The following is a 13,881-nucleotide window of genomic DNA, read 5'->3' on the forward strand; positions in this document are numbered from 1 at the left end:
CTTATTTAAATAGGACAATGTACACAGAGGGATTTATTTATGAACCAATTAATTAATGCACTCGCAGCTCTACTTGCCCTCCATTAACGAAAGCCTTGTGATGTGTAATGGGGTTCATTATGGTGCAAAGACCAAACGCAAGACAATGTTTGCTAAAGGGATGAATAACTCAAAAATTCATGAGCCATTACTACTTTCACTACTCTCATTAAAATTGATCATATGTTAATGTAAATCAAATCTTGGTCTTTGATGATACAGTGGTTTGTGTGAGAGGGCTTTCTGAAGCTGGCTGCTGGAGATGGCAGCTTGAGTGATGCCAGCCTTCAAATCCATCCATACACATGTACAGTCAAATACAACCTCACTGCCCATAATGACTTCAATTAATTGAGAAGAGTTGAACACAAAGATGCACCCTTGTAAATCTCTGTCTGATGGTTTAACTGGTGCTTCTGAACCGAGCCACCAAGGCTGATTGAACTTTAGATGCATACAAGCAGTATCCCATAAATGGGGTCTCAAAACATGAAAATATAGAAAAGTGACCTGCTGGAAACTTAAAGATTTTAACTACACATGCAACTTCCATATTGGGGGGGCTTATTTGACACAGGGAGTTCCTGGTGCCTCACTCCAAGACACTGGTGGATGTCCTCAGCAAAGCTATTCCACCTTTCCCTCCTACCTCCCACCCCTGACAAATCTGTTATCTGAATTTGGCTGGGTGTGGAGGGGGCAAAAGAAAGTTGCTGCCTTGATCTTTTTAGTCAAGCCAGATCAATAATCCCATGTCTCTGGTCCCCATACCTCAACCCATCCACTCCTGACAACAGACCCATAGCTCCAGACGAGATGATCTTCTCTCATCTCCTGGCAACAGGATTATTTATACATTTAGGACGGCTTACTTTAGAGTCTTTGGTTAGATTATCTGTTTGCAAGAAACCTACTAAGTCAACATCATTATCCCATCCTACAATCAAGGAAAGGGAGGCTGGACACCACTTATCTGCTAGAACAAAGCAATCATTAATCATTAACAAGACTCTAGATTGATGACCTTGTTGGACACAACCATCTACTGTTGAGACCAATGTCCATGCTAATCCAGGAATATTCCCAGAGGCTTCATTACCTCCCATCGGCGGTCGTTGGTGAAGATCTCATCACTGGCAAGGTCCAATTGGTTCCACTCCAGTAGAAGCTTCAGTTGCCCGTTCCAATTGTCCTTGTCTTGCTCATTAGTGCTAAAGGCTAAAAGTGGACAGGGAGAAAACCACAGCCACACATAAGGAAGCCAGGCCACTAATATCCTCCAAATATTAGAGCCACTTGTCAAAGCGGGTCTCTTGGAATCAGAGGAAACTGTCTTTCACACTCATTCTTATCTACATTGCACATGCCCAGAAGCCTGTAGTGATCACCCCAGATCATCATATCTTTCTATTACATATGAGTATAGTATAACTAGGATATATTGATATTTCTATAGATTGAGACTCCATAAGTATTATATTCTGAAATTGTATCTGACTTATCCTATGTCTAAATCTACAAAATAATGAACCATATTGCAACAATGTATTTGTTATGATTTGAGTGTAAAATGTTCCCCCTAAGCTCCTGGACTTGAACACTTGGTCTCTAGCTACCGGCACTGTTCCCAGAAGCTGTGGAACCTTTAGGAGTCATGGCTTAGTTTGAGGAAGTGGTTCAAAGGGAGGCAGGTCTTACAGGCCCAATTTCCAACTCAATCTCTTTGTTTTCTCTTCTCTCCCCACTTTTTCTTCTCATCTATCTATCTATCTATCTATCTATCTATCTATCTATCTATCTTCTCTGTATACTTTACATTTATTGGTTAGGTATTTCAATCCAGAAGGCAAGGCTTTGCTATTTACTATAGGTAATTACACTTAGGTGGAATTCTTTTCCGAGACACGGTCAGTCTCACTATATAGCTCTGGCTTTCCTGGAAGACAAATTTATAGTCCTATGTAGACCAGGCTTGCTTCAAATTCACAGAAATCCACCTGCCTCTGCCTTCTTGAGGCTGGGATTCAAGACATGCACCATCATGCCCAGCTCACTTTGATGGAATTTTAACACAGCAAAGACTAAAAAGAATTGTTTTACCTGGTGGTCAGTCATTAGCTTCAGGAGATATGTGAGCCCCTGAGGTTGAATTATAAGGTGTGTGTGTGTGTGTGTGTGTGTGTGTGTGTGAGAGAGAGAGAGAGAGAGAGAGAGAGAGAGAGAGACAGAGCATGTGTACATGTGAAGCATATATGCACACACCCCCGCAGGTACAAAGTCTTTACAACACATTTAAAGGGGTCTGAGACTTTAAAAGTACTTTAAACCACTGATAGAAACAGCGTTTGCAGATGACCTTGGTTACATTTGATCAGCCTTTTAATGACATAAAATTTCTTCTGTGAAATTCACCTTAGAGAGCAGTCATCTTACCCTCCAAGGCTGTACTCCCAAGGAACTGACTCCACTCACCTTTGTACAGTGCATAGGAAATGGCGTTGCTCACAACCTCGTCTCCTGCCTCTTCCATCTTGATAACTGTGAGTAGGTGGGGACACTCAAGAATTTCTTTGAGCTGGTAATAGGTCAGGAAGAATATTGTCAACCAACTGGTCTTGAGCATGAGGAACATGACCCTTTTAAAGGTATCTATTCTTTCACAATTTCATACATACATGTATATACAATATACTTTGATCCTGACCCCCTATTATCCTCTCTTGTTCCCTCCCCCCTCTCTAAACCCTTCCTTCTTCTCAACAGACCTCCCTTCTACTACTTGGAAATGTGTGTGTGTGTGTGTGTGTGTGTGTGTGTGTGTGAGTGTACATGTGCATATACGTGTGTATGTGTGAATGAAACAAAGCCTGACACACTAAAGATACCAATTGTCTGGTAAGTAAATTAATGCAGAACAGACAACAGAAGACTGTGGAAACCTAAGTGTTGTTGGTCATAGAGTCTGAAAGAGGAGGAAAAAATAGCTTAATGACAATCAAGAAGCGGGAGGACTTGGTGCTAGAGATAGCAATAGCTTACGTTATCCTTTATGAGAGATAAATATATTATCCTTTGTGATTTTTCTGCAGTATTTAAATTTGAAACAGGTTTTTTGAAAAGGCATCTAATTTCAAGGCTCCAGGTACTGGCAAGGATGAACTTCTACCTGGAAGAACTTCTATGGGAGGCCTGCTTTGGTTAGCTTCAGTTATAGATGATGGTGATTTCCCTAGCAAAATCTAGAGCTGGACCTTCCTGATCTCAACAGGGTAAAAACCAGGGGTCTTGGGCTCTTGCTTCAGGAAGGTAGCAAGGGGTTGAGAAAGTTCTTGGGCCTGGCTATCAGGAGGTGAACTTTTAAGGCCTCTGTTCATTGAGAAGAGTGATGATGAAGATATGGGTTCCAAAGATGTGCACCCAATGGTCAGGGGGAGATCAACCAGAGTTTCAACAAAACACCAACCGTGAGGATTTTTGAGGGAGAGGAACAGATGAGCAAAGAAGGAAAGATTCTTCACCATGCGTGCAGGCTTTTGCTCAAGCCAAAGGAAAGGAATCCCGAGACAAACGATTGGCAAGGAAACAGATCTAGGGCCCAGGGTTATGGAGCACATGTAAAGTGGGCAACTCTGTGGAGGTAAGACATCTTTGACTTTGCAATGGAAAGAGAAGAAAGCAACTACAGATACAAAGCACAGTAGCAGACCTGGAGAGGGTTCCAAGGACTCTCTAACTGGGTTCCCATCTCCCCCTCCCTGAGCCTGCTGCAACCAGCGTGAGAGCTCCTGGATGTAAGCCAGATCTCATTTTCTCCTTGCTTCTGGGCTTTTGGTGGTATCTCATGACAGTTGATTAAGACCCAAACTTGAAAACGGTGCTCAGAGAGGTGCCTGTTCTGGACTCTCACACGCGCTTCAGCTTCCACTCACAATTGTACCTCCTCTGCCATCACTCAGTTCTTCCTCTGTGTCAGCTTCTCACCTCAGGACCCTTGTACATGCAGTTCCCATCATCATGATGCCCACCCTCACCCCCCCCACTCACTCTCCATCATTCAGATACTGGTTCCCACATCACTTCATCTCAGAGCCTTCCACAAAGCCCCACACCATAACACATCCATCTATCCATCTCTATCCATGCCATCTTTCTTCAGAATACCCCAAGCTGGTTTATAATGGTGCTCCACTTGACAGGATCTAGAACCACCTAGAAAACAAACCTTTAAGCAAGTCTATAAGGAACTGTTTAGATGGGGTTAAGAGGAGAAGACCCAGCCTAAATGTGGGTGATACCATTCCATGAGCTGGGGTCCAGGGCTGGATAAAAAGAATGAGAGCTGAGTATCAGCATTCCTTTCTTTCTCTCTCTCTCTCTCTCTCTCTCTCTCTCTTTCGATTTTAACTACAGAGGCAATGTGATCAGCTGTCTCATGCTCTTGCCACCATGCTTTTGCTGCTGTGATGGACTGTAGCCCCTATGACTGTGAGATAAAATAGATCCTTCCTTTTTTTAAAGTTATTCCTTGCCAGGTACTGTTCACAGCAAAGATAACAGCAACTAATGCATACCTATTCCAGTTGGAAAAATATAGTGATATATATTTCACACAAGGTATTTTTCAACTTACGTTCCCTATGTGAGGCCATAGACTATTTCTGACATACACACAATTCTTGGTGTGACCAAACCAAATCTAGCACATGACATACACATAATAAGAACTTACCTAATGAACAGAAGATGAAATAACTTTAGATGTTTGAACGGATGGTATATGGCTAATATTCAGATACTATGGAAAGTCAAGGTCTTGGTGGGCTCGGAGTATGTATGTGGAAACAGTGTGAGAAAGCTGTTGGGGAGAAGGGGAGCTCCCAGGTGGAGAGGGATTTCTTGGAGAGACAGAGAAAGGATGTGTTCAGCTTTGATGATCAGCCATTCACATGACTAGCGAGGTCACTCAAGACTACATTGGTAGGCTGCTTATATAGTTCACTGATTTACATATTTATTAATTAATAATCCTACTCTCAAGTTTGGTCTTTTGGGAAATCTGTACCAATTTCACAATTCTATACGAATGCATAGCTAAAATGCCAGAGCAATTTCCATTTTTATGTATGTCTTCTGGTTGACATGATTAGAAATAAATATATTTAATTAGATATGAATATAAATTAGATATGAATCACAGGAATGATAATATAATCAAAGGCAGCCAAATTAGCCTGACATTTAGCTTAAGATGAATTGCCTGCGATGGTTTCCTTGAAGTAGAAATCCAAATCCCTCATAAAGAATAGAGGAACCATTGGGACTGTCCTGGTTTTTGGATGTGATGTGAACCAGATGATATGTGTCAACTTTTAGAAGAGTTAAAAAGAAAATCTACTGGGATGGACCCAAGTCTGTGTTAGGTAGACAAACTAATAGTTCTCTATTCCCTCCTCTCTGGGTATTCTTATACTGGCTACTGAATTATTTTTACCCACCTCAGGAAATAGAGAGGGTGAAGTAGGAGCTGCGGGCTGCATTCCCAGCGCCCAGCCACCCGCATGGTTAGCTTTACCAGAAATAATTACATGGAAACTGTATTCTTTTAAACACTGCCTGGCCCATTAGTTCCAGCCTCTTATTGGCTAGCTCTTACATATTGATCTAACCCATTTCTAATAATCTGTGTAACACCACAAGGTGGCTCACCAGGAAAGATCTTAACCTGCTTCTGTCTGGAGTGGGAGAATCATGGCTACTGCCTGCCTCGGCTTCTTTCTCCCAGCATTCTGTTCTGTCTACTCCACCCACCTAAGGGCTGGCCTATCAAATGGGCCAACGCAGTTTCTTTATTAACCAATGACCTTCTTCCATCAAGAGGGGCAATAAACATGCAACAAATTAACTAAAACTATCCAGGTATACAGTATTTCCACTTCAGAGAGTGAGCACCCTTGTGTATGGATTTCCATGTGGAAAGATTATCAAGGGATGAGTGACCTGGCCACTCCCCACCACTTCACTATCTCCGGATAGACAGCAGGTTTGACCTTCCCTGGCTGGATCTTTGATGGTTCTCTTCACTGGTATCTGTTTTTTGCAGAGCATGACACTCTGGTGCAAGGAGGCCAGTGTTTATCACATACTGACCGTGATGTGTGCGCTCAACCAGTGCACTCTGGGACTCAGCACAAGGAAGGATGCAAACGGCTGAATTGCTTCTCAGCCTCTTTGTTCAGTTTTGCCTTCACCTTCCATAAATTACAATCTTCATCTCCATTCCCCTGATTCTGTGCTAGACTTAGATGTGATTGAAAAAAAAAATCCCTGCAAGAAATTTCCTACAAAGCTACCAGTTTTACCTTTTGGTGGAAAAATCTGAAAAATGCAATGTCTCGGTAAGGAGATCATACAAGCCATTGCTAGTCAAGGCCTGGCCCAGTGCAGGTGCTGTCTCTCAGCTGTAGAGGTGAAATTCAACCATAGTTCTAAGCTGCAAATTTTAGACAATGGAGCTTAATCTAGAAAGGGCTTGTTATCTGACCATTTTGGATCCCACCGTCCCATCAGGCTTACAAAGCGAGCCATCCTCTCAGGTAAATTAAAGGAGGCCATTAAGGCCCTGCTCTGTGGGAATTAGTAAAGAGTGCCTAGCAACAGAACGTGAGACATTCTTCCATCCCAGGAACCCCCAGCATCTTCCCCAGACTCACAGATCTGATCCAGCTCTCGATCTCCTCTTCAGGCAGCCGGGACACAGTGCGTGGTAAAAACCGCACCAGCTTCTCTTTGACCATGGAAGAGGTCAGAACATCCTCCACCTCCACCAGGCTGGCAATCACGTCAGCAATCTGCCCGGAGCCTTCCACCACCACACAGGGGATCTTACTTTTGATGGAGGTGTTGATGGCCTATGAGAGGGAGAAAGAATTGGACATGCAGAAGGGGCGGCAATGAGCAACACAACCTAGCTCAGGACCGAGGCTCTAAATCACAAGATGCTCTGATGCTTCTTACTGCTTTTCTCTCCACAGCTTTGTGATGGAGAAAGGTCATTGACTAATAAAAAAACTGCCTTGGCCCATTTGATAGGCCAGCCTTTAGGTGGGTAGAGTAGACAGAATAGAATACTGGGAAGAAGGGAAGTGAGGTCAGAGACGCCATGCCACTCCCCAGGGCAGACGCAATGAAGCAAGCCGCCAGGTCAGACATGCTGAATCTTTCCTGGTAAGACTGGTGCTACACAGATTATTAGAGATGGGTTGATAGGGATATGAGAATTAGCCAGTAAGTGCTAGAGCTAATGGGCAAAGCAGTGTTTAAAAGAATACAGTTTGTGTGTTGTTATTTCGGGGCATAAGCTAGCCAGGCGGCCAGGAGCTGGGTGGCAGGAACACAGCCCGCAGCTCCTTCAACAGCTTTGATTTCAAACCAACATTGAACCAACTGTAGCGGCTTTATGAATGGGAGAAGTGAACCAGTTGTTTGACATCCTGAGAAAAATGAAAGTCTACTATTATTACTAGTGGCCCAACTGCTCAGGCCATAGCCTGGAGGGGAATTCTAGTCTATTCTAATAAAATTATAAAGTCAAAGCCTAGAGTAGAGAGTAGTAGCAACAAACTTTCTTTCTTAGCTGGTGTTCCCAGAAGCCTCTCTCCTTCCACACCACCCCAACTTAAATAGATAAAAAAAATTATACCCTTCCCTGCTACTTCCTGTCAACCAGTTGCTAACCCCGCCTCTCTGAGCCTAGGTTAATTTTATTTAATTAACACAAATGCAACACATCTTTACATAGTTAAACAAATGCAGCATAAACCAATGTAACACCTCTTTGCCTGGTTAAACAAATGTTCCACAACAAAAACCCCTGCGATAATTCACGCCTTCCATACAAGGGTACTTTGAAAATCACCTTACGTACAGAATGGTTCACTCCCCAAACTGGTGTGACGCGTAAGTGGCAATTGTGAAGGTTTGATCCCACACAGTTGTATCGATAACTTATCTAAAGGAAGCTATCAGTGCCCTGGGAATACTTTAAAAGCATCCAGCAGTTACTGTGTTGGCTCCATCATTGCCCCCTTCACTTACTGCAAGAAAGCGAAATAGATGTGCTTTGTGAACAAACACCTCTCGCCCTGATGTGTTCTTTGCAAGAACTTCAGGAGGTGGAAGAGGGGCCTCAGAATCTTTATCTCCTGACTTCATGATCAAAGGATTAAGCTACACATGGGCACAGAAGAACCTGAAAGTCCCCTTCTTTAGAGGCTGAAGGCTTTCCGTGGAAAAGACACAGCCTGTTGCGCCAAGACTGTGGGGCTATGAGGAGTGTGAGGGAGCAGCCTGGCAGCCCATCCACATCCTCAGAACCCCAGAGGAACAGAAGCACAAGTGCTGGGTGGCAGCTAAAAGATGTGGAGCCAAGGAGCCCAAGAAACATTAGTTCGATGTTAGTTGGCGTCCTGATCTCCGGTCCCTGCTTCCGAGGAATGGGAATAAGCGATACAGGTCTTCGCAGTTGATACTGGAGAGACCCCCGCCATTAAGTTGCAGTGGGAAAAGAAACTTCTTCCCTTCACCCTAGAACAAATCTTTCCAAATCTTAAGTTTCAGAGAAAGAATAGGCATGCAGCCAGCTCCCAATCCATCTCTCTTATTTACCATCTCTCTCTACATCTTTAACCTGCTACCACTCTCTGTCTCCTCTTTATTTTTTCTCATTTATCAGTGCTTAAAGAATTTCAGACAGTGCATTTTGATTAAGGTCACTCCCTTCCTCCAGCTCCTCCCTGGTCATTCCCTGTTTCTCTATCCAATCAATAAGTGGGCAACAAAGGCCTTACAAGTCACCACAGGCTAATAAATTAAAAGTTCAGGGACGTGAATGGGTTACCTTTTTAGGGAGTTGGCCAGTGAGGTTCCACAGACCCCCAAACACTACAGGGTATTGTACCTGACAGTAAGCCTATTGCTAAAGACACCACCCACACGAGCTATGGAACACAGAGAAACCAAGCTAATGCTGACCCGAACGCCTCATCTCTACTAACTAACTAACACACACACTGCAGGGAAGTGTTGCATATACAACCAGAGTAGAAAAGTAATCATCTATCTTACCCAGCTATGAATCCTGGGGGGCTACAATAGCAACCGGGCCGGCAAGACATGCCCACTGGTACAATAGAAGCATAAATGTCATGGGAGTTAGCAATCCCTTTCTGATTGGAGCTAAGACCTACTCCACAGGATGAAACCACATCCTGTCACTGGGGACGGGAATCTGTGAGAAGACACCCAGGCCCTAGCGGAGAACCTGTGACTGTCACTCTGGTAACTGGGTATAGGGTTACACTGACTGCTATGAGTCACTGCTACACCCTGAGATTAGTGCATCAGTCAAGCTTTATTGGAGAAGCATCTATTCGCAGGAGACGGCGATTAACACAGAGACTAGTCCATCCACAGCTGGGCAAAGAATGAGAGACGGCAGACGGCTTGGCCCTAAGTGGGATGTCTATTTCACACCCTCTCTCCCCACCTCCTCTTCATAAGGCTGCTTTGTCCACGCTTATCCAGTGATCATTTCACAGATCAATTTACTTGTTCCCTGAAATTCCTTTAAAAACATTTTTCGTTCAAAGACTCCTGAATGGCATCTTTTTTTCTTCAACAGTGGTCTCAAAAGCAGCTCTCAAAACATCTCATAACTATCTGTTGAATGAATAAACTAAAAGCCACACCATAAATAAAAGACCAGATGGTGAGTGTTCCTCTACAATTCTAGAAAATTTTTGCTAGCAAGGACTAGAAATTCCAGTGTGCTCTGGTCGCTAGGCCAGAGACGGTTACTGTGTGTAGGTCTGCTTATTCTATCCCCAGTTTTAAATTAAAGCAAGGAAAAGGGGTGGGCATGAAAATAATAAAGAGAGAAGGTGAACATTATTTTCTTACAAGATCTTATTCCTATAACAACAACAACAAAGATCACTGAAAGCACCCTATCCAAACACTAGCTACATTGTAGTCACTGATGCTCAGTTCTAAGGAGCCAGAGGCCTGAATTCCGGCAGGTGCAACTGTAACAACAGAGCCTGCGATGTGGGTGGGGAAATGGAGTCTTTGCCAAGATGCTCAATATCACTCGGGCAGAGTCATCCAGGAGCTCCATGTCGGCAGCATGGCTTAGGTGTGAGATTCCTGCATATGGAGTCCAGGATCCCCAGAAGAGTTGCCATTCCGAGTGCAACTCTTTACTCTCTCAGCTGAGGAGCAGCCTGTGTCTAGTAAAGGAACAACACATGATGAGAAGACATTGCTTACTTCATGAAAGTCCTTAGGATATATAGAGGGCAAAATCAAGAGAGCTCATGAATGTGGCTCTTGGGAATTTGGGACATCATAAAGAACCAAATCTGTGAATCTGCGGGAGAGAAGAAGGAGCTACAATTAAAACTTAAGTACAAAAAAGTCATCCAGGGACATTATAGCAATATATACGTGTGTGTGTGTGTGTGTGTGTGTGTGTGTGTGTGTGTGTATTCAACTAGGGAAAGGAAGGGATATCCAAGCACAAGACGTCTTTTAAGCCCTAAATGCATATTGCCAGAAAATCTTACTACTGCATGTTACAACTGGAACGCAAGTTCACAAAGAAGCAATATCTAACGTTGAAGGGAGAGATGCCAACTCACAAAGGCAATCCCGTTAGAGTTATCAGACAGCTTAGCAGAAACCCCAAGTCAGGAAAGTCAGAAATGGCATACTTCAAGCCCCAAAAGCTTAAAAAAAAAAACAAACTGCCAAAATGATTAGCATACCTGGAAACGTTATCTTTTAAAGTTCAAGAAGAATAAAGAGATGTTTATCTCTCACCTGGTACCAAAATCAACACAAAATGGATTGAAGACCTTAATACATGACCTGGAACTTTGAACTGAAGCAAAAGAACATGGGTAGAACATTTCAAAATATTTATGTGGGCAAGTACCTGCTGGAAAGGATTCCAGTGGGTCAGGCAACGGCAACAAGAATTGAGAAATGGGATTGCATAAAGTTGAAAAATCTCCTTCAGAGCAAAGTCAACAATTAACAGAGAGGAGAGACAGCTCACAGAATGGGAGAGAAATCTTTATAGCTGGCCTGATATTAGTATCTAGAACCTATAAACTCAAAAAGTTAAGCACCAAAAGTCCAAGTGCACGGTCAGCAAATGGGCAACTAAATTCAACAGATGGCCCTCAAAAGAAGAGATACAAATGTCCAACAAAGAAAATGAAAGTATATTTAACATCCGTAGCCATCAGGAAAACACAAACCAGAACTACCTTGAGAGTCCATCTCACTCCTGTCAGACTGACTAGCATCAAGAAATGAAGCAACAGAACACTAACAAAGGGGCCAAGGAAAAGCAATTTTAATTAGTGACTATAGAAATTAATATAGAGGTACCTCAAAATATAAATAAAACTAGGACAACCATACGATCCAGTATACCACTCACGAGCACACACCCAAAGGAATCTAAGTCAGCAGACACTAGAGACACCAGCACTCCCATGTCCTCTAGGGTACAGTTCACAGTGGCTAAGATATATAACCAGATTAGCTACCCAAGAGATGAATGGATAAAGTATTGGATGTGTACACAGTGGGGTTTTAGTCAGTCATAAAGTATGAAGTCTTGTCATTTGTAGAGAAATGGATGGAACTGTGGATAAGAATGTTGAATAAGAAAAGACAAACATCTTATTTCCTCTTGCATGCAGAATCTAGACTTCACACACACACACACACACACACACACACACACACATGATGGAGGAAGGTCATTGGTTAAATAAAAAGAAACTGCTTGGCTCTCATTGGTTAGAGATAGGTGGGCGGAGTAAACAGAACAGAACTCTGGGAGGAAGAGGAAGTGAGCTCAGACTCCAGTCTCGACAGCTCTCCTCTCGGGAGCAGACGCCTGAGAGAGATGCCATGCCCCGCTCCCAGGATGAAGCTCTGACCCAGGATGGACTAGGCTAGAATCTTCCCGGTAAGACCGGTTCTCACAGATTATTAGAGATGGGTTGATCGGGATGTGAGAATTAGCCTGTAAGTGCTAGAGCTAAAGGGTCAAGCAGTGTTTAAATGAATACAGTTTGTGTGTTGTTATTTCGGGGCATAAGCTAGCCGAGCAGGCGGCTGGGGTGCTGGGAATGCAGCCCCGCAGCTCCTATTACTACACACACACACCCACCCACACACACACACACACACACACACATCACGAAGGGAGAAAGGACTGTGTGGGAGAAGGAAAGAGATTAAAGAAGTGGGACAGAAGGCAGTATACTGAACATGAGGAAAATACAAGGAAAACCATGTATGAACAGGTCATGGTGAGGCCCATTTTATACACCAACTGGAAATTTAGTTTGAAAAGATTAGACAAATGCAAAAGACTGGGGCAGCAGTAGGGGGAGGGTGCTTCTATTGGGTGTAGACCAGTCTTTCAGAAAACCAAGCCAAAACTCACTTTCAAAGTCTCTCTTCCACCTCCTTGAGCAAAACACACGATGGGGATCTTACCACCGTAGTTGGAATCTGTAAAACAAGAACAAAGTCTGTTTTGGACTCCACCTTGAGGACTGAGTGTGGCAGGAAGTGGGATGTGGCAGGAAGTGGGATGTGGCAGGAAGTAGGAGGAATGTAAATGACTGTGTGTTGGTTTCCCAGCTACTCAGACCCGAATAATCACACGGAAACTATATTAATTACAAACCTGTTTGGCCTATGGCTCAGGTGTATTCCTAGCTAGCTCTTACATCTTAAATTAACCCATTTCTATTCATCTATGTATCACCACAAAGTTGTAGCCTACTGGTAGATTCTGGCATCTTTCACCTTTGGCAGCTACATGGCGTTTCCTTGAGTCTGCCTACTCTCTTTCTCTGTCTCTGTTCAAATTTCTTGCCTGGCTTTACTCTGCTAAGACATTGGCCAAAATAGCTTTATTCATCAATCAATAAAGCAACACATATACAGAAGGACATCCCACGTTAGAGGACCATCTGCTCTGAGAGCTCATGGCCTTGGCGATAACTGCTTGGATTTGACCTTGGCCCTGAACTGATAGATCCCAATGAAGGAATAGTGGTGTGTTAATACTGTCATTTGTCACTGCTTTTTAAAATGCTGAATTTGTCGCTTCATTAACATTTGTGGATTTGATGAGACTGAGTTAAAGTTTGCTCTTATTCTCTCCCTCATTTGTATAATCCCATGCTTTCCTAAGTAGGTGACAAATTTGCATAATGAGGCATTCTCTCAATGGAGTTGAGTGCAGCTATAAATAACTTCCTAAGCTGTGTCTTCATTGAAGCCAAAACAATTGAGACTGTGTCCTGTGAGGCAGTCTGTCACTAAACCACAGGACAGCCTTGCTCCAAAGCAGGACGCCTCTCAGCACCCTGTCCACAGGAAAAGAAGACACATGCAGCTTATCAGATAAGGTCTTGCACTCAGTTTCTGCAAAACCAGTGTTTTAGGTGATTCTGTTCTGGTAACCCAAAGAAGGAGCCAAAGTCAAAACATTAAATAGCTTTCCAGTTGTAACAGTCTTAACATCTCTACCCTACTGTTGAGTCTCAAACCCAGGTCAAATACCTGAGTTGCCTATTTAATATATCAGTGCTGACACTGACTGGCAGGGTCTCCCAGCATCCCTCAGGCCCTACCTGTTACAGGGTATGACTGGCATACCCAGCCTTCTACCCTGAACTCTCCAACCCAGAAGCTGGTCTACCCTTCTCCCAGAGGCTCTTCCTTATATAATGCAGCCATTGTGGTTAC

At 43.4% G+C, this 13,881-nt stretch overlaps 1 protein-coding gene across 1 annotated transcript in view; it reads right to left on the reverse strand.

Annotated features, from left to right (window-relative positions):
• Window positions 1-13,881, reverse strand: part of Trpm8 (transient receptor potential cation channel subfamily M member 8) — a 70,711-nt gene that overhangs the window by 40,854 nt on the left and 15,976 nt on the right. Inside the window, exons 7-10 of the mRNA XM_041650485.1 lie at window positions 12,566-12,633; window positions 6,750-6,947; window positions 2,512-2,614; window positions 1,139-1,257 (exon numbers count right to left, since the gene is read on the reverse strand). Of these exons, the coding sequence (XP_041506419.1) occupies window positions 1,139-1,257; window positions 2,512-2,614; window positions 6,750-6,947; window positions 12,566-12,633 (488 nt within the window). The remainder of the gene's footprint in view (window positions 1-1,138; window positions 1,258-2,511; window positions 2,615-6,749; window positions 6,948-12,565; window positions 12,634-13,881) is intronic.

This window comes from Microtus oregoni, unplaced genomic scaffold (genome assembly GCF_018167655.1).
Source record: "Microtus oregoni isolate MIOR12 unplaced genomic scaffold, Mior012 000004F_ref0000308, whole genome shotgun sequence".
Taxonomy (NCBI): Eukaryota; Metazoa; Chordata; class Mammalia; order Rodentia; family Cricetidae; genus Microtus; species Microtus oregoni.